This window comes from Thalassophryne amazonica, chromosome 4, assembly GCF_902500255.1.
Source record: "Thalassophryne amazonica chromosome 4, fThaAma1.1, whole genome shotgun sequence".
In the NCBI taxonomy this organism is placed as follows: domain Eukaryota; kingdom Metazoa; phylum Chordata; class Actinopteri; order Batrachoidiformes; family Batrachoididae; genus Thalassophryne; species Thalassophryne amazonica.
This window is the reverse complement of record NC_047106.1, coordinates 137,551,437-137,572,744: the sequence shown is the minus strand read 5'-3', so window position 1 is coordinate 137,572,744 and position 21,308 is coordinate 137,551,437. Positions and strand designations below refer to the sequence as shown.

Below are 21,308 nucleotides of genomic sequence, written 5' to 3'. Positions count from 1 at the left end.
TTTCCTAAACCTCGGGTAGATTGGCCACCAAATCCACCACTGCTTGTTTCAAACATACAAGTGATAATTATTTCCTGTAACAAACTCAGTCATGTCCAGCAGATGGCAGTATTCTGCTGGTGGAAGACCAGGTTTTCAGAATATAACATAAGAAAACCAAAAGGTGAAGGTTTGGGTTGATGTGATGGCCCAAAGTTAATAAAAGTATAATCACTTCATTTGATTTGGTGAGTTATAAGATGAGAGCATTTACTGTTTTTAAGGTATCATGTTAATTTGGAGGGGAACGACCCAGTCATGCACTAACAATCTTTCTGCACTGTGCCTGGTGATGTCACACAAGGGATTCACTCTTAAATGTGAGACTTGCGTCTTTGAACAGTAATTGGGAGGCTGCAGTTGCTGCTGCAAGAAAAGATGATAGCAGATCATGACACGAACTCCATGGATGAACGGTCATGGAAGTCTCTGAGGGGGGGGGCTGGTCACTGGATACTTTTTAAATGTTTTAAGTGTTGATTTGTTATACTTTAATAAATGAAATTAAACAAGTGTGATGGGAAATAATTGTGGATATTAATAGTTGCCTGACATACATTCATTTTCTACACACAGTTATTTCAGTTAAACGTTTTGGGGAAAGTGGAGCCTATCCCTGCGGTCATTGGGCGTCCAGGGAACACACTGGACCAGCCACCAGTCTATCACACAGCCATTCATTTGTTCACTGCAATTTATGCGTGCCTGAGCTTTTCCAAAACCAAGGAACATCCCTGATAAAACATAAACCCAAAAACTGGGAACAGAAGTGAACATGTCAGTTACACACCAGCGGACAGAGACAAGTCCGAGCTAGTGTCATGGTGAATGATGCCATGGTAACGGGTCGGAAGTCAAGTATCTTGGGATAGATTTCCAGTGGGGTGAGAGTCTGAAATGAAGAATAAACAAAATATACAGAATTAGGCATTTCCACATAAATGCATGGAAACAACACACACACTTCATCAATATGATAAATGGCTCTCAGAGCACAGGGGAGGGGTACATTTTGTGAGGAACAAGTGGAACTGATGGTGATAATTATTGGAAAAATTAGTTATTCCAATAATGTTTGAGAAGTTATACATAGAACATGTATTTAACATTACATATTATTACATATTTATACACATATTTAACATTTACTGTACATCAAATGTTTATACTATGACATACAGTAGTGTTCAGAATAATAGTAGTGCTATGTGACTAAAAAGATTAATCCAGGTTTTGAGTATATTTCTTATTGTTACATGGGAAACAAGGTACCAGTAGATTCAGTAGATTCTCACAAATCCAACAAGACCAAGCATTCATGATATGCACACTCTTAAGGCTATGAAATTGGGCTATTAGTAAAAAAAAAAAAAAAAGTAGAAAAGGGGGTGTTCACAATAATAGCAGCATCTGCTGTTGATGCTACAAACTCAAAACTATTATGTTCAAACTGCTTTTTTAGCAATCCTGTAAATCACTAAACTAGTATTTAGTTGTATAACCACATGATTTTCATGATTTCTTCACATCTGTGAGGCATTAATTTTGTTGGTTTGGAACCAAGATTTTGCTTGTTTACTAGTGTGCTTGGGGTCATTGTCTTGTTGAAACACCCATTTCAAGGGCATGTCCTCTTCAGCATAAGGCAACAAGACCTCTTCAAGTATTTTGACATATCCAAACTGATCCATGATACCTGGTATGCGATATATAGGCCCAACACCATAGTAGGAGAAACATGCCCATATCATGATGCTTGCACCACCATGCTTCACTGTGAACTGTGGCTTGAATTCAGAGTCTGGGGGTCGTCTCACAAACTGTCTGCGGCCCTTGGACCCAAAAAGAACAATTTTACTCTCAGTCCACAAAATATTCCTCCAAAAAAGAACAATTTTACTCTCAGTCCACAAAATATTCCTCCATTTCTCTTTAGGCCAGTTGATGTGTTCTTTGGCAAATTGTAACCTCTTCTGCACATGTCTTTTAGTTAACAGAGGGACTTTGCAGGGGATTCTTGCAAATAAATTAGCTTCACACAGGCATCTTCTGTCACAGCACTTACAGGTAGCTCCAGACTGTCTTTGATCATCCTGGAGCTGATCAATGGGTGAGCCTTTGCCATTCTGGTTATTCTTCTATCCATTTTGATGGTTGTTTTCCATTTTCTTCCATGCGTCTCTGTTTTTTTTGTCCATTTTAAAGCATTGGAGATCATTGTAGATGAACAGCCTATAATTTTTTGCACCTGCGTATAAGTTTTTCCCCTCTCCAATCAACTTTTTAATCAAACTAAGCTGTTCTTCTGAACAATGTCTTGAATGTCCCATTTTCCTCAGGCTTTCAAAGAGAAAAGCATGTTCAACGGGTGCTGGCTTCATCCTTACATAGGGGACACCTGATTCACACCCGTTTGTTCCACAAAATTGACGAACTCACTGACTGAATGCCACACTACTATTATTGTGAACACCCCCTTTTATACTTTTTTTTTTTTTTACTAATAGCCCAATTTCATAGCCTTAAGAGTGTGCATATCATGAATGCTTGGTCTTGTTGGATTTGTGAGAAACTACTGAATCTACTGGTACCTTGTTTCCCATGTAACAATAAGAAATATACTCAAAACCTGGATTAATCTTTTTTGTCAAATAGCACTACTATTATTCTGAACACTACTGTATGAGGAAAGGTTTAACAAGCACGCCTGGCCCCGCTGCACCCCTACACCCAATTTTCTCAGCGGATTTACATTGATCTCAGAAATGGCCCAGAAATCTAGAAAAAGTTGGAAATCTGTGAAAGATTCTCATCCCTGAGACGTAAGTCAGTTGAGCAGTCCAGCGAACATGGCAGACTAGAGTGAGAATATCGTCCACCCTTTGCGGGGATGTGCGAGCTCTCGTCAACAGTGAGTTGATCGCAATGCCAATAAAAAATACCTGTTGGCGTGGGGTCAAGGAGCTCTTTGTGGTGCAGTAGGGTCCGAGTGTCGTCAAGTGCTTGCTGCCAGCTCGGAGCGCAAACAAGCCAGTCATCTTGATACGGAAGAATCTATATCTCATGAGCCTGCTGCCACGCATCTGATGAATATACGGGGAGTGAGGGAGAGTCCAAAGAGGAGGACTCTGAACTGGTACGCCCGTCCCTCGAAAGCAAACCGGAGGAACTGCCAGTGGTGACCTGTCACCAGGATATGGAAATAGGCATCCTTTTGGTCCAACCTGGTAAACTTGTCTCCCAGCTAAATTGCCTGAGAACGTCTGTTGTGCGGAGCATGCAAAAACACAGCACTTTCACATACTGATTTAACTTTCTGAGATCGAAGATAGAACAAAAGCCAACATCCTTTTTTGGAACAACAAAATAACTTGAACAGAACCCCGGAGGTGATCCAAACTGTGGACCGGTTCTATGGCTCCTTTCTTCATTAGCTCGAGAATTTCCTGCCTGAGAACAAGAGACTTCTCTGGGTCTGAAACACCTGTGACTTTTACACCACTGAATGTCTTAACATCTCAATCGCCCCTGGTAAATGGGTTAATTGTAAATGTCATATATGTTTGGAAATGTTTATTATATCATTTGTCTATTTTTGATGTATGATTGGTGTATTTTTGTTGTCTGTCAAGAAAATAAATGAATATAAATTGTTTTTTTTTGTTTTTTTTAATCGCTATTTAAGACATGAGGTCAGTTAGAAAACTATCCGACCTTTTTATTTTTTAAAAAAACTATATGGATTTGAATGATGTGCGCTTGCATCAGCCAAGCTTGAACCTTCGTGCGCATGCGTGAGTTTTTTCACGCCTGTCGGTTGCGTCATTCGCCTGTGGGAAGGCTTTGAGTTTGCACTGATCCACCCCCCTCGTAGGATTTTCATTGTCAGGGAAATGGCTGAGCGATTGGAGCAGCGCTGAATAAAATTTTCCAGAAACTGTGAGAGACAGCCAGGAGGAAACCATTCGGAAGATTCAGACGGCTTTCAGTGAGGACACTCTGGGCGTCACACAAATTAAGGAGCATTACAACCGGATTAAAGATGGCCCACAGCGGCGGAGGGTGCGCCGCGCTCCGAGTGGCCATCGACAGGCTGAAACGACCAGATCATTTCAAAAGTGAACGCTGTGTTGATCCGCGACGTCATCTGACTACCAGAGAAATTGTGGAAGAGTTGGACATCAGCACTGAGGGACGGTTTCACTCACCAGGGTGTCAGAGTGCTCAGTTCTCTGCCTGCTCTTCCCCCGTGTTCCCTGCTGACCCCCCTCACACACAAATTCTGGATCCTGACTCCTCCCCCCAGACACTGACTTCTTATTCTTGACACCCACCTCACTAACACTGAACATATCTCCAAGGACTGCTTATGCACTACATGCACATTACATTAATTTGAATAAGCTCACCAATGTTGAATCAAAATCAAATCAAATCAATTTTATTTATATAGCGCCAAATCACAACAAACAGTTGCCCCAAGGCGCCTTATATTGTAAGGCAAGGCCATACAATAATTACGGAAAAACCCGTAATTATTCACTGCTCTGTTTGGATGTCACACTGCTACAGTCTACAGTCTGCTACAGTCTACTGTATTTACATATATCTTTTATATTCTTACTGTTGTAATAACTCTTGCACACAAGAAAGACTGTTCTTACTATTTTTTTTTTACTCTGTATTGTTCAGGAGACAGAATAATGAAATTTCAATTGTCAATATGTCTGTGTCTGCACTGCAGAATTGACAAATCAAGTTGACTTGACATTTGTATTTACAGCCTGATGCTAATATTTATCACCATTTTTGAGCACCACAAACCAAACATACAGTAAGTTGACAGTGAATGTGACAAGAGTGGAAGAATGTCCAACTTACCCCAGATGTGATGATAACTGACTGAAATCTCTCAAAAACAGGTTTGATGGCTATAGATGGGTCCATACAGCTAAAAGGACACACACACACACACACACACACACACACACACACACACACACACACACACACACACACACACACACACACACACACACACACACACACACACACACACACACATTACTAAACCTAATGGTTTGCCAAACTGTGTAAATCTACAATTCTCCTGACATCTTCAATGTGTTCCTTGGACTTTCCCATTGTTCTGAGTACTGGTAAGCCCAGTGAGTGCTGTCAAACGCATCCTTTTTATGCCAGCAAAGAGAACTACCAGCTGTGGTCAATCAAGATCACTACAGAGCAGTTAAAAGGCCTTTGCCTTGTTACATTAAAAGACACTGCAGAACCTTCAATACCACGTATTAAACATTTAAGTGAATGTGTGGACATATGTGAGCCTGTGTGTATAATTCTGACCCTGCATGGACTACAGAAGATCCCAAATAAATTCAAATTTGTGTCCTCAATTCTTTCATTTTAAAGTCATTAATGATGTCTGCTGTACCATCATTCCACCCTGGCAAGCCCACAATTACCATGACATTCATGCCCACGATGAGTAAAGTTGTAAAATTCCGATCACAACTGTATGTCTACTGTTCTCCTTTCCCTCGAATCAGACAATTCTCTCTTTGCACAAGTCAAACTGGGACATTCAAATTCCCAACACTCACTTCCACCTTTCCTCCTCTCCCGCTGCCTCCAGACATGTTGTTCTCTTCTTCTCCTTCACCAACTGCTAGCCCAATTTCTGTCTGCACCAGTGGCAGTCGTTTTTAACCCGATCCTCGACAGCTCCGGTATAGAAATTTCATTTGTGACCCTGCAAGATTATGTTGGCTTTTTTACGCCAGATGCCTTTCCTGATATAACCCTACTATGTACTTGGTTTTGGGGCAGATACTCAGCATGTACTGCCTGCACTCCCCATGTGGCTGAGAGTTGATAAAATGTACGGTGAACTCCCTGATTCTTTCCTCCCTCCTCATTTATCTGAGCTTGGGACTGGTACTCAGAATGTACTGGGTGGACACCCTATAAGGCTGAATTATTGATATACATACATATACATATACGTCAAACCATTCAAATTAATCTTCTGATGTTTGACATGTCAGTATGTGTTTTTCAAATGAAATACCACCAAATCAAATACTATCAAAACAAAGAAGTGCTTACTTTTGTTGTATTAGATTTAAAAAAAAAAAAAAAAAAAAAAAAAAAATCACAGGTGACCTGACTTCTTCTTTGTCTTTCGGCTGTTCCCGTTAGGGGTCGCCACAGCAGATCAATCGTTTCCATCTCACCCTGTCCTCTGTATCTTCCTCTGTCACACCAACCACCTGCATGTCCTCTCTCAGCACATCCATGAACCTCCTCTTTGGTCTCCCTCTTCTCCTCCTGCCTGGTGGCTCCATCCTCAGCATCCTTCTCCCTATATACCCTGGGTCCCTCCTCTCCACATGTCCAAACCATCTCAATCTCGCCTCTCTGACTTTGTCTCCAAACCGTCCCACCTGAGCTGTCCCTCTGATATGTTCATTCCTAATCTTGTCCATTCTTGTCACTCCCAAAGAGAATCTCAACATCTTCAGCTCTGCCACCTCCAGCTCTGTCTCCTGTCTTTTTGTTAGTGCCACTGTCTCTAAACCATACAACATAGCTGGTCTCACTACTGTTTTGTAAACTTTCCCCTTCATTCTTGTTGATATTCTTCGGTCACAAATCACTCCTGCCACCTTTCTCCACCCACTCCACCCTGCCTGCACTCTCTTCTTCACCTCTCTACCACACTCTCCATTACTTTGAACAGTTGACCCCAAATATTTAAACTCATCTACTTTCACCACTTCTACTCCTTGTAACTGCACTATTCCACTGGGCTCCCTCTCATTCACACACATGTACTCAGTCTTGCTTCTACTGACTTTCATTCCCCTTCTCTCCAAAGCATATCTCCACTTCTCCAGACTAGACTCAACTTGCTCTCTACTCTCACTACAGATCACAATGTCATCTGCAAACATCATAGTCCATGGGGACTCCTGTCTGATCTCATCTGTCAACCTGTCCATCACCACTGCAAACAAGAAAGGACTCAGAGCTGATCCTTGGTGTAATCCCACCTCCACCTTGAATGAGTCTGTCATTCCGACTGCGCATCTCACCACTGTCACACTATTCTTGTACATGTCCTGCACTACCCTAACATACTTCTCTGCCACTCCAGACTTCCTCATACAATGCCACAATTCTTCTCTTGGCACCCTATCATAAGCTTTTTCTAAGTCCACAAACACACAATGTAACTCCTTCTGTCCTTCTCTGTACTTTTCCAACAGTATTCTCAGAGCAAACATTGCATCTGTAGTGCTCTTTCTCGGCATGAAACCATATTGCTGCTCACAGATCTTCACCTGTTTTCTAAGCCTAACTTCTACTACTCTTTCCCATAACTTCATGCTGTGGCTGATCAGCTTTATGCCTCTGTAGTTACTGCAGCTCTGCACATCACCCTTGTTCTTGAAAATAGGAACCAGCACACTTCGTCTCCACTCCTCAGGCATCCTCTCACTTTCCAAGATTTTATTAAACAATCTGGTTAGAAACTCTACTGCCATCTCTCCTAGACATTTCCATGCCTCCATTGGAATGTCATCTGGACCAACTGCCTTTCCACTCTTCATCCTCTTCATAGCAGCCCTCACTTCTTCCTTGCTAATCTCTTTTACTTCCTGATTTACTCTCACCACATCATCCAGCCTTTTCTCTCGCTCATTTTCTTTATTCATCGACTCTTCGAAATATTCCCTCCACCTTCTCAGCACACACTCCTCACTTGTCAGCACATTACCATGTGCATCTTTTACCACCCTAAAGTAGGTATTCACCACAGCCATTTCCATCCTTTTTGCAAAATCAACTACCATCTGTCCTTCCCCATTCCTATCCTTGATACCATATCTACCCATTACTTCCTCATCACCTCTGTTCCCTTCACCAACATGCCCATTGAAGTCTGCTCCTATCACCACTCTTTCATGCTTGGGCACACTCTCCACCACCTCATCTAACACACTCCAGAAATCTTCTTTCTCCTTCATCTCACAACCTACCTGTGGCGCATATGCAGTGATGATATTCATCATCACCCCTTCAATTTCCAACTTCACACTCATCACCCTGTCAGACACTCGCTTAACCTCCAACACACTTTTAACATACTCTTCCTTTAAAATGACCCCAACACCATTTCTCTTCCTGTCCTCACCATGGTACAACAACTTGTACCCACCGCCGATGCTCCTGCTCTTACTTCCCTTCCACTTGGTCTCTTGCACACACAGTATGTCTACCTTTCTCCTCTCCATCATATCAGCCAGCTCTCTCCCTTTACCACTCATACTACCAACATTCAAAGTCCCCACTCTCATTTCCACTCTTCTAGTTTTCTTCTTCTCCCGCTGTTCGTGGCAACATTTTCCTCCTCTTCTTCATCGTCGTCTTCGCCCAGCAGTAGCCCAATTTCCACCGGCACCCTGTTGGGCAACAGCACCGGTGGCGGACGTTGTTAACCCGGGCCGCGACCGATCCGGTATGGGAATTCGATTCTGAGTCTGCATAGTTGGGTTGGCTTGTTTTACGCCGGATGCCCTTCCTGACGCAACCCTCCTCATTTATCCGGGCTTGGGACAGGCACTCAGAATGTACTGGCTGCACACCCCATGTGGCTGAGTTAACAGGTGACCTGACTACAAATATAAAATAACAGAAAATCTATCCAAAATGTTATGAATTTTATATGATCATTGTCAACTCCAGAATACCTGAAGTGTAGCACAGGGTTGGAGATGGTTGGAGTTCTGTCTTCAAATGGCTCAATGATGATGGTAAAACCTTCACAAAAGAGAGCGTGAGTTAATAGAGCTGAAATCAAAAATATAGTCCTAACAAATATAGTCACAATATTTCTCAACATTGTATTTAGTGAGTCAAAAGTTCACACATTTAAGAAATTTTGGTTTCTCAGAATACAAAACATGGAGAACCATGCCCTACTTTTTCTGGGTCAGGCTCAAAACCTCTCCATCGCCCCTCCCATCAGCGTGTTGTGTTATGTATCAAAATGTTCGATGGCTGGACCCCTCAAAAAACAAAAAAACAAAAAAAAAAACAAAGGATTCACATTGTTTGCTGTTGAGGTTGATAAGTTGACAGCTCATAATCTTATTTATTCTTAAATATCAACAATCTTTGCAGTAGTCTGTGTGCATAATTACACCTGGTGATGTGAATTACTGCACACATGCTGATTCTCTATTAATTTAGGCAAATCATTTAAGAAAATGCCCAAATACCAATCTAGCACAGAATAAATAAAAGCTGTCAGAGAAAATAATTCATTCCGGCATTTGAATGATTTCAGTGCATAAATTCTCTTACTATTAAGACGTAGTAAAAATGAACTTCTTCATTGATCTTCATTGATTATTTAACGTAATTTCCTTAAGTCACAGGTGAGGCCAGTTGAAATTTTCCCTCAAACATTTTTCCTACTTTTCAAGGTTCAAAAGATCAGAGAGAGATCCTCCTAAAATGTTTTTTCCCCCTCCTCCTGCATCTTTAATTAATTTTTATTATATTTTTTTTTAACAGTATTTCCATATTTGAAAATGACAAAAAAAAAAAGGAACAGAACTGGGTGTACAAAGGGCAGCAATATACACTGTTGCATCACTAAAACATCACAGTCCAACAAGCTTTCAAAGTCAAGGTGAGTGGGCCATTGTGTGGGCATGTTAGAGCGATCGCCAGGGTGGGCAAAACCATCTAAGAATGGTTGTCATATGATGTAAAATTTATTAAGATTGTCCATCACACCATATCAGAATTTCTCCATATGCAAAAAAGTGTTTAGTTCCCTTAGCCACACCTCGAAGTGAGCCACAGTGTCTGATTTCCAGAGTCTTGGTAAATGGACTGAATTTAAATAGCGCTTTTCGATCTGCATCATAAACTCAAAGCATTTTACAATGATGTCTCACATTCACTTATTCACACAGACAAACTCACGCAGAGATGTCAGCGCGCTGTCATGCAAGGCGCTCACTACAGACCAGGAGCAACTAAAGGATTAAGGACCTTGCCCACGTCTGGCTGGGTTTTGAACCGAGGATCCTCTAGTCTGAAGCCCAACGCTTAACCACTAGACAATCATCTTCCCAAATCTTACAGTTGTATGCAAAAGTTTGAGCACCCTTGATTAATTTCCTTTATAAATCATTTTTTGTCTGGATCAGAAATTTCAGTTAAATATATCATATAGCAGACAAACACACTGATATTTGAGAAGTGAAATGAAGTTTTCTCAAATGACCTGAAACAAAGACTGTTCAACATCATGATTTAGAGGAAGGATACAAAAAGCTATCTCAGAGATTTCAGCTGTCAGTTTCCACTGTGATGAACATAGTGAGGAAATGTAAGACAGCATGCACAGTACTAGTTAAGGGCCGAAGTGGCAGGCCAAGAAAAATCTTAGATAAGCTGAAGCAAAGGATGGTGAGAACAGTCATAGTCAACCCACAGACCTGCTCCAAAGACCTACAACATGATCATTCAACTATACAGCACACTTTGCACAAGGAGATGCTCTATGATGCTGTAATGCAGAGGAAGCCTTTTCTGCGTACATGCCACAAACAGAGTAGCTTGAAGTATGCTAAAGCGCATTTCATGCTACGTGGCGCGATCTACTTCCCAACACGATGTGCAGCTCATCAAGTGGCGTAAAGAAGAAGTGAACAGAGCAAGTGGATGCGTCAGCAGATTGCATCAGAGCGCAGCTCGTCTGAGCAATTATAATGAGATGTTAAATCTATCATAAACATACTTTTACAGGTACACACAAGAAGGAAAGAACATGCAACTGTTTTACCAAGCCATGACAATGTAAACATGACAAATAATTACCGTTTTAGACAGCTCCAAATGCTTTCTCCAGCTCATTCAACAGCGCTGCTGGAGCGGTCCTCTGTGATTCAGGAAGTGAATAGAGCCATTTTCAACAGCCAACGTGCAAAGAAAATGATCAATTCGCTATGAAATAATTATTTTATATAAGCAGCGTATGGCACAGAGCGTGGCAGGTGATGGAACAAAGCACGGCATCCAGCTAGAAAAAAAGCAGGTGGGATTGTCACGATGACATGCGTGCAAGTGCATGCATCAAAGTCATGCAAGTGTCAGCGTAGCTTAACTCACCAAAGCCACAGCACAACAGAGGAAGTAAGTCATTGTCTTGCAGCCTTGGACAGTGCATACGAGCAGCTCCAACCAAAAGGTTGCGAGGCTCCGGCAAGACAAACGTTCTGAAAGAATGTTAACCTTCTGTTCTCTGTGCAAGAGATGGAAAAAGACTGAATATTGGGTGACATGCTCTCATATACTACTGGCTGACCTCACCCAGGTCACACCCAGTAACGTGACTTTGTTGGTATAAGACTAACACAACAACCGGCCCTGAATTGGGCCACATACTGGCCTCTCTCTGCTAGCCTGTGATTGGTTGGCAACCAAGGTGCAGACGTCAGCCTCACGTTGATGTGGAGCGAGTGCTGCTCTCCTATTGGTCATTTAGGAGAGGGAATTCCACCGCTGCTCTCCTATTGGTCCTTCAGGAGTGGGAAATCTCACTCCAAAATGGAGGCCAGTAGCCGACCCAATTCATAGCCGGGCTGGCTGTCGGGCTAGTATAAGACACGACCTTAGCACATGCACGCATGGAATAACCCAGGTGCTAAGCACCACCCTCTGGTGGTCAGGAAGAATGAAACAGAACATCATAGGCTTGGAGATGCTTCATCACCTCTGCCAGGAAGTCAGGAACGAAGTTTATGATCTTGCCCTTGTAGAGCCAAGGAGACTGCTGGCGGCACAGCTGCAGCATCTTGTCCTTTACTTGGACATCGTGGATCTGGGCTATCATTATACACAGCCAGGCTTTTTCACCAGCCGTCAGCAACCCAAGACGGTGCACCCGGTTCACAGCCAACAGCTTCGGAAAGTTGCTTGAAACTTTCCCCACAGTGGCTATCATGTATCAGTGGCATATCATCGGCCATCATATTTTTTACATCATTGCTAGTAGCGCTAGACAGTGCGGCAGTTTGCATGTATTATTCACCAGGATAAGCACAAATGCTTTCTGGTGATGGATGACATGAATGGACAAGTGGTGCTCCTGACGTTCCCTCATTTTTATATCAATGTACTCACAAGAGCAGAAGGAGTAGTGTTAATTAGAGGACAAGGGCACAGCGTGCAGAAATGACAGTGACACATGCACTGCACCTTGTGTAGCCTTGCATAAGAATAATCATCCAGTGCTTAATTGCACTGTCTATGTCCACCCAACTGTACATAGGAAGGAACCTATGCTGGAACCTACTACTTTTACTAGTGAATGTACAGAGAGCATTAATTTTACACAGCAGACACAGCGAACATGAATGAACTTGATTTGGCACAGGTTTTACACCGGATGCCCTTCCTGACCCTTCTCCACATTACATGGAGAATGGACAGAGGGGGGCCTTGAACCAGGAACCTTCCAATCTGAAAACAAGTAAACTTAACCCCTTGGCCATCACCTGTGTTTCCATTAAGAAAACAGTAGCAATTATTAATGAACCAAAATCTATTACTAGTAGCACACCTAAATGTCAAAGTCACTGATTTTCACCTGACTTATTTGGCAGCTCAAAATGCAACTGCAGTACACATCAAAAAAATTTCAGTTGTGGCATTTAGAAACGGGAAAAAAAAAAACTGACATATTTCATACCTTGGCTATAGGTGCTGACCAGGGTAGCAAAGTTAGAGATGAGTGTAACGCCTGAAAAGTCTGTGATATTAGCAATCTCCAAAGTTCGTAATAACGACTGCAACCTCTCTGCGCAGAACCTGAAGAGAGACAATTATGAAAGCAGAGGAGGACTGAGGAAACAAACCAAGAAAATGAAATCCTCTATGCAAATATCAGTATTTTTGGTTCACTTTTTAAATATTTTTTTCTCTGTAATTGCAAAATTATTGGGCTAGCTGCAGAGCAGTTCTGTTCATCTGCTGATCTTAAAATTTGCAGAGATGAAACTGTGTGATAAGGTGACACATTCAGACTGAAATGTGATGTTGGTCCGGTATGATTTTCAAGATGTGGCCGGCAAACTGCATCATGATTCCCCGGGAAGCAGAAATGCATCATGGGTAATGTGGTTGGTTATGATTTTGGTGCTTTTAGCCTACAGAAAAGATTTTTAAGTTTATTTTCAGACAATGGGGAGTAACTTGAAGCAGAAAGTGGTGAGGGATTTAACTGTTTACATGACACGAAAACATCGTCATCTTCTCACACTCGTGTTGCATAATGTGAAATACTGGAGTAACTGTGTGTGCGTGTATGCATGGGTCGAAACATTGATGTTGAGAAATCAAATAGACTGAAAAATTACAGATGTGCATTTTTGTGAAGAAAAATGTACAATGAAAAATGATTAACTGATTAACTAAAACAGCTCAAATTGTTTATCAATGTCATTTGGCTCAAAATGATATCAGTTCAAGTTAATGATTAGATCTAATACAGTCGTATGCAAACGTTTGGGCACCCCTGATCATTTCATGATTTTCCTTTAGAAATCATTGGTTGCGTGGATCTGATATTTGAGAAGTAAAATGAAGTTTCTAGTATTTACAGAAAGTGTGCAATAATTATTTAAACAAAATTTATATTATTAGGTGGCACAGATACGTTGGTTAGTAGAATGGGTATCTCAGAATGAAGAAACAAATTTGATTAAACTAGAAAAACATGTTGTCCCACTAGAGAATGCACCTTTTTTTTTTAACAAAAGAAATAGAGAGATCTTAATATAAAAAATAAAATGAGTGGAATGTGTGTACACAAGCGTGGACACAGGTGAGGAAGAAAACTGGTGCACCTTTAACAACGTCACAGGCACTTAAAATTACGAAGATTGCTGATTTCCTACCTTATAAACTACATTCTGGATTTATGGCCTGCGCAGAAAAAGGTCTAATAACTATACACCAAATGTTTGATGGAGGGATTTTAAAATGTTTTAATCAATTGCAGGGCAAATTTGGATTAGGTTCTAATGATTTTTATCAGTATTTATAATTGCAAGATTATATATTATCATGTGCAGAATGGGGCACCTTGAATTAATTGAACCCTTTTCGATTCAGGCTATTGAAGAAAAAAGTAAGGTTAAAATAATATTGAGGTTATAAAATTACAAATAGTCCAATATGGAAGGAATTCAATTGGAAAGTCAAGCTGAGATTCGTTAGGACATCATCCATTATTTTTAATAATGACAATACTAAAACTAATCTGTGTTGGAGGGACTGCAAACAAATTGGTGACCATTTACATATTTTTGGGGGGAATGTCCCTCCTTGAAATCTTACTGGCAAGGGACTCAAGGAGAGATATAAAATTTTAATTTTCCACTTGATTCAAAATACTATTATACTATTATAATACTATGATAGGATTGACTCCAATGGGTAGGAAGTTCAAATTATTTCACATTTGTTTACTGGTGCCAAAGAAAATGAAAAAAATCTTGGCTAAAAGCACCAACTTCCACTGTTCTTCAATGGCACAAGGTTTTAAAAAATGTATATCTGATGGAAAAAAATTACTGCAAAGCTTCATTTGAAAATGGACTTGTTTTTGGACCTGTGGGCTCCTGTCATTGTTTACTATGGTTGGACATAATTACAAGAATGAATAGTTTATTTTTATAATATACCAATTGTGGGGTTGTATACAAATAATGAATGTTTATGAGTTCAATATTTATGAGCCTCACTGAATGGTACATTCCATCTTTCACAGAAGGAAAATATTCGTTCCATTGAAAGAATGAAAAAACATTCATTTGTTTTACATAACAGCAAAAATAGATCCTTGTCAATTGATATTTTATTAATTTATAAACAACAGAAAAGGGACTTAAATTTTGGTGTTCCTCACTGGTGCTTTGACGTCAACAGTCCAACACGGACTTTAAATAGGAGTGCAAAATTGTTCTCAGTCAACTTGCAAAAAACAATCCTGATGATGTAGGCCGTGATGCTGTGCACCAACTTCGTGTACAGACTGCCGTCTGCTTTTCTCACTGCAGCAAAAATCACATCAGAAATTTTCATCCTAACGTCATCCTCTTCATCCTAACAGCTCCTCATGCCTCCAGACGGATTACAGAGTGGTGGATGTTTTTTTTATGTTAGAAGACCGTCCGTCAGCAAAGCAAACTTCACCATGTTTAGCTAAACACCGCCCCTGGTAGCGTGAGCATGTGATGTGGTTGGGGCGTATAATAGCACATTTCATATAGTACCAAAATTGCCCACTAAAAAGAACTACTGCACAATGAATGAAACACCATGGCAAATGGTACAAATAATCCATGTCATGTGACATACAAGCCACCAATCAAATGACAAGGATCTACTCAGCTATGATAGAAATGTAAAATATTTTGTAGGACGTACCCCTATTATTTCCAGTGGGCTGGAATACTGTTTTTGAATAGATCGCTTGCCGAGTTGCTTCTGTTGTCATTGTTCTTACATCCCAATTCTGTAATTGTATATTGAGTTGACAAGAACTGTTTGAATAAACATTGTTCCAAGGAAAAAAAATGACAGTGCTTATTGCACTATAGGTGACGCTAATTAAGCAAATATCAAAAACAACATCTGTTGTAAACTACGGATTTTACTTACATCTTTAAAACTTAATAAAAGAAAAAAAAAAAAAAAAAAAAAACAACAACACTGACCTGAGAGGTTTCCGGTCAATGCAGACTTTGTCGTAAATGTCTTTGAGGAACTGTGAGCTGCTCTCTTGCACTACATGCTGGACCCTCAGACGGGCTTTTAGGTACTGCAGAAAACGCCTCAAGAAAGCAACAAAATGCTCTGCTGTGCGAATGCTGCCAGGAACAGCCTCTGAGAGTGTGAGAGAGAGAGAGGAGGGAAGAGTGCGAACAATTAAATGGCCAAAGAGAACATTTCAATGTGAGCAGGGATCACCCTAAGGACGTAGGCACACTAGGAACAGGGGCTTTGGCCTGTGACCGAGCAAGACTTCGCTGTCTGCACAGGATGCCATTTAGTCATTAAATCATTGCAGTTGTTGGCTGCCAGAGGTGGGAGGAAGTCACCACCAAGTCACCTTCAAGTCATGAATCAGCAAGTCCCAAGTCAAGTCTCAGGTTATAATGACCATCAATTGTTTGCAAGATGACTTGAGACTTGACGTGGGACTTGCAGATTCATAACTTGAGTGACTTTGTCCACCTCTGTTGGCTGCCATATTTTAACCTGGAAAGTCTGAATTAACCTGAATTAATCACCTTAAAATCTTCTTTATGTACAGCTCTTTTGTCTTTTTCTTACTGACTGTCAACTTTAGCATCATCAATCAGAATCAAATAGCTGGATCTGTGGAGAATTTCAATTAAAGTGATGAGTGCACAGTTAAAATGTGTTACATAGTGACATAGAACAAGGATCTGTTTTGCAATGAGCCACCAGCTTGTGTTACAGTTTCTGATCAGAGACAGAAAAAAGAAACAAAGACCACACAAGGAGATAGTGTGATTCCGCTACTTTCCTTGTTAAAAAAATAAAATCTTACATTGCAATTTGAGGAGCAAAAATAGAACAATGTGGGTCTACTGTCAAATTAAATGATGGTGGTTTCTGCACATCCAAATAACCACTTGCATGTATGTGTTCATTTTTATTATCATAACGTAAACAATAACTGTGGATTCACTGATCAGAATAACTCCATGGTAAATGCACTACATTTACATTAGTGTTCAGAATAATAGTAGTGCTATGTGACTAAAAAAAATAATCCAGGTTTTGAGGATATTTCTTATTGTTACATGGGAAACAAGGTACCAGTAGATTCAGTAGATTCTCACAAATCCAACAAGACCAAGCATTCATGATATGCACACTCTTAAGGCTATGAAATTGGGCTATTAGTAAAAAAAAAAGGTAGAAAATGGGTGTTCACAATAATAGTAGCAACTGCTGTTGACACTACAAACTCAAAACTATTATGTTCAAACTGCTTTTTTAGCAATCCTGTGAATCACTAAACTAGTATTTAGTTATATAACCACAGGTTTTCATGATTTCTTCACATCTGTGAGGCATTAATTTTGTTGGTTTGGAACCAAGATTTTGCTGGTTTACTTGTGTGCTTGGGGTCATTGTCTTGTTGAAACACCCATTTCAAGGGCATGTCCTCTTCAACATAAGGCAACATGACCTCTTCAAGTATTCTGACATATCCAAACTGATCCATGATACCTGGTATGCGATATATAGGCCCAACACCATAGTAGGAGAAACATGCCCATATCATGATGCTTGCACCACCATGCTTCACTGTCTTCACTGTGAACTGTGGCTTGAATTCAGAGTTTGGGGGTCGTCTCACAAACTGTCTGCGGCCCTTGGACCCAAAAAGAACAATTTTACTCTCATCAGTCCACAAAATATTCCTCCATTTCTCTTTAGGCCAGTTGATGTGTTCTTTGGCAAATTGTAACCTCTTCTGCACGTCTTTTAGTTAACAGAGGGACTTTGCGGGGGATTCTTGCAAATAAATTAGCTTCACACAGGCATCTTCTAACTGTCACAGCACTTACAGGTAACTCCAGACTGTCTTTGATCATCCTGGAGCTGATCAATGGGTGAACCTTTGCCATTCTGGTTATTCTTCTATCCATTTTGATGGTTGTTTTCCGTTTTCTTCCATGCGTCTCTGTTTTTTTTGTTCATTTTAAAGCATTGGAGATCATTGTAGATGAACAACCTATAATTTTGCACCTGCGTATAAGTTTTTCCCTCTCCAATCAACTTTTTAATCAAACTACGCTGTTCTTCTGAACAATGTCTTGAACGTCCCATTTTCCTCAGACTTTCAAAGAGAAAAGCATGTTCAACAGGTGCTGGCTTCATCTTTAAATAGGGGACACCTGATTCACACCTGTTTGTTCCACAAAATTGACGAACTCACTGACTGAATGCCACACTACTATTATTGTGAACACCCCCTTTTATACTTTTTTTTTTTACTAATAGCCCAATTTCATAGCCTTAAGAGTGTGCATATCATGAATGCTTGGTCTTGTTGGATTTGTGAGAATCTACTGAATCTACTGGTACCTTGTTTCCCATGTAACAATAAGAAATATACTCAAAACCTGGATTAATCTTTTTAGTTACATAGCACTACTATTATTCTGAATACTACTGTATATAGCACTTTTCCATCAAGATCAGAAGCTCAAAGCACTTTACAATGATGCCTCGCATTCACCCACTCACACACTGATGTCAGGGTGCTGTCATGCAAGTTGGTCACGACACACTGGAGCAACTTGGAAACTGTGGACCTTGTACAAGGGTCCTTAGTGATTTTCTGCCCAGACGGGGGTTTGACCCAAGGATCCTCTGGTGTCAAGCCCACTGCTGAACCACTAGACCATCACCTCCCCAACATTCTGACTGGAAACCTTCTTATAAAAGCTACTGAGACTTTCACAGTATGTTAATTGTGCAGCTGCCTCTGTTGTGACATTAAAAACATTCTATCATAAAGCACATTCAGGAGAATGACCCATCAGCAGTAGATTTTCAAATTTCATTAACTGTCTGCCTCAACAAAAAAGGTTACGCAACAGCGTCTCAGAAGGAGTAGCACCCACAAAGTAAAGCACAGTGGTGCTGCTAAACCTAAACAATTGATCAGAATGCCAAGTCAGACACACTCCATGAGGAACACTGGAGGCCTGCTGTTGGGTTTGTATTGTAGGACTCAACAGTTAAAGCCCCTTTCACATTGGCGTATTCGTAGAGCTGCGTATTACAGCATTGTGTTTCATTTAAATACGCCCGAAATGCGCGTGTATTCAGCCTTTTTCCGTGTTCGTTTCATACTTGCAGTTGCGTGTGTTCGCTTTTTAATGTGTGCACACAGTCGTGTGTACCATGCTGCTATTATTAAACCAGTTCAGTGCTATTTTCTGCCTCTGTGGAAGTGCGCTCTATACTGCAGGTGTGGTGCGGCTCAAAAACAGTCATTTAACATTTTTTTTTTTTGTTTTGTCTTGGTGGATCATTTTCATTATGTACAGATGCTGCTGAGTCTGGCTGTGGTAAAGGCTGCCGTGAATGAAACGCTGTGACTCGTTAAATTGTTAAACCTCCGGTTGCTCCGATCAGGTCCGCTCGGTCAGGGCGTTTGATGAGCACACCGTCATGCAGCGAGAGAGAGAGAGAGAGAGAGACCGACCTGCTGTTTCTGTTGCGTTTCTGGATTTCTGAGTTGAGGTTCGATTCCCTGTTCTGATCACACACAGGTGCTGTGGGCTGTGTGATCATGTTCTCAGCTGATTCCTCTGAATGCACACACTCAGTTTTTGGTTGTGTACAGAAGCGCAGTGTTGCACAGACTTGCATGCAGTAACGCTGTGCATTACTGCATTTAACCTGCTTAAAACTGCGTTCAGCGCTCTACGCTGAAGAAAATTAAACATGTTTAATTTCTTCCATCCTACGCGTGTAGCCCTCAACATACTACCGCGTAGGGAGAAAAAAAACTCGACCTAGAGATGCTAAAAGTGGGTGTAGACCTGCTCAACTCAGCGTAGACGATACGCCACAATGAGCAGCTCTACGAATACGCCAATGTGAAAGGGGCTTAAATCCCAGAGTGCCCATCAGAAGAAAGGCCTCTTCATGTGGGATTAGATTTCTATGAAGAGGTGCAGTAATGCAATTTTACCACTGCTCATACGACCAATTTGATAAGAAAGCACAATGTAAATGACAGATAGGAGTGATGAGTCAAACAGACCTAAAGCACCACTGCTAAATACAACTGATTCGTATTTGGTCACTTTCTATCATCTAGATTTTTACTACTTATCTGTCAGCTTCTCGGTTTTAGGATATATTTATTAATTTATTTCCACAGAAGTGGGTGGTGCTCAGTGTAGAAAAGCCTGTTTGATGGCCTGCCTTTACACAATCAAATCACAATCAAAAATTACACGTCAAAACTCGAATGTAGTTTGTCTGCCTCCTGAACAATGGACATGCTGTGTGGTTGTCACTGCGGCACACTCAGCTAACAAGCTAGCAGTTGTAGGAAGAATCAAATTCTGGACTGTCCTGAACTCAGATTGCACTGTTTTTGAATTGCATATCTGAAGGCTACTGTGTGCACAGGGTCTTTAAGTCTACAGGTTCTCTTTATGCACTAGGACGGTGCATCTGGAAAGTATTCACAGCGCTTAACTTTTTCCACATTTTCTTTTGTCACAGCTTCATTCCAAAATGAAGTCAATTTTTTTTTTCCTTCAAAATTCTACGCACAACACCCTATAATGACAACATGAAAAAAGTTTTTAATTTTTGCATTGGGCAGTTTTGTCCATTCCTCTTTGCAGCACCTCTCAAGCTCCATCAGGTTGGATGGGGAGCGTCAGTGCACAAACATTTTCAGATCTCTTGAAGCGAACCTGGCCTCATTCAGAATTAATCCTAATAAAGTACATTGGTTCTCTTTCCCAAAACTGCTGATGTCTCAAAGTGAAAAGACTATGTTACACTCAGTGTTGCCACAGCTACTTTGAAAAAGTAATCAAATAACTGATTACTGATTACTCCTTGAAAAAGTAACTTAGTTACTTTACTGATTACTCAATTGTAAAAGTAACTAAATTGGATTACTAGTTACTTTTTTAGTTACTTTCCCCAGCTGTCAACAACAACCCTCTGCCACCTCAGCATGACAATGATACTTGTTTTGCCAAAACTCACTTTATAGTTACCCTTTTCTTGACTTCAATACTTGTTTTATAAAAAGTAAAATAAAGACCTCTTTCTTGACCTCATATTTAACTGTTGACAGCACTGTAACAGTAAAACGTGCAATTTCTAACCTACATTGTTTATAAATGTAACTATTAAATTCTTTCTAACATTTTTCTAACATTTAAATTCTCTCTAAACATTTTACTTGTTGAAATTATTATAAGTAGTATTAGTAGTTGTAGTAAAAAAAAGGCTTCAAAACTGGACCTTTAATCTAGGGGTGTTGTGGGGGGGGGGGGGGTACATCCTTGCCCCACGCCCCCATTCCATCTGGATTCACCCCTGATTTGGCGTTTGAGCACAAAGAATGGATAACATTTATT

At 40.6% G+C, this 21,308-nt stretch overlaps 1 protein-coding gene across 1 annotated transcript in view; it reads right to left on the bottom strand.

The window, feature by feature from the left end:
• Positions 1-21,308, bottom strand: part of ercc2 (excision repair cross-complementation group 2) — a 104,635-nt gene that overhangs the window by 37,265 nt on the left and 46,062 nt on the right. Inside the window, exons 9-13 of the mRNA XM_034168859.1 lie at positions 15,861-16,029; positions 12,830-12,948; positions 8,811-8,880; positions 4,921-4,990; positions 830-931 (exon numbers count right to left, since the gene is read on the bottom strand). Of these exons, the coding sequence (XP_034024750.1) occupies positions 830-931; positions 4,921-4,990; positions 8,811-8,880; positions 12,830-12,948; positions 15,861-16,029 (530 nt within the window). The remainder of the gene's footprint in view (positions 1-829; positions 932-4,920; positions 4,991-8,810; positions 8,881-12,829; positions 12,949-15,860; positions 16,030-21,308) is intronic.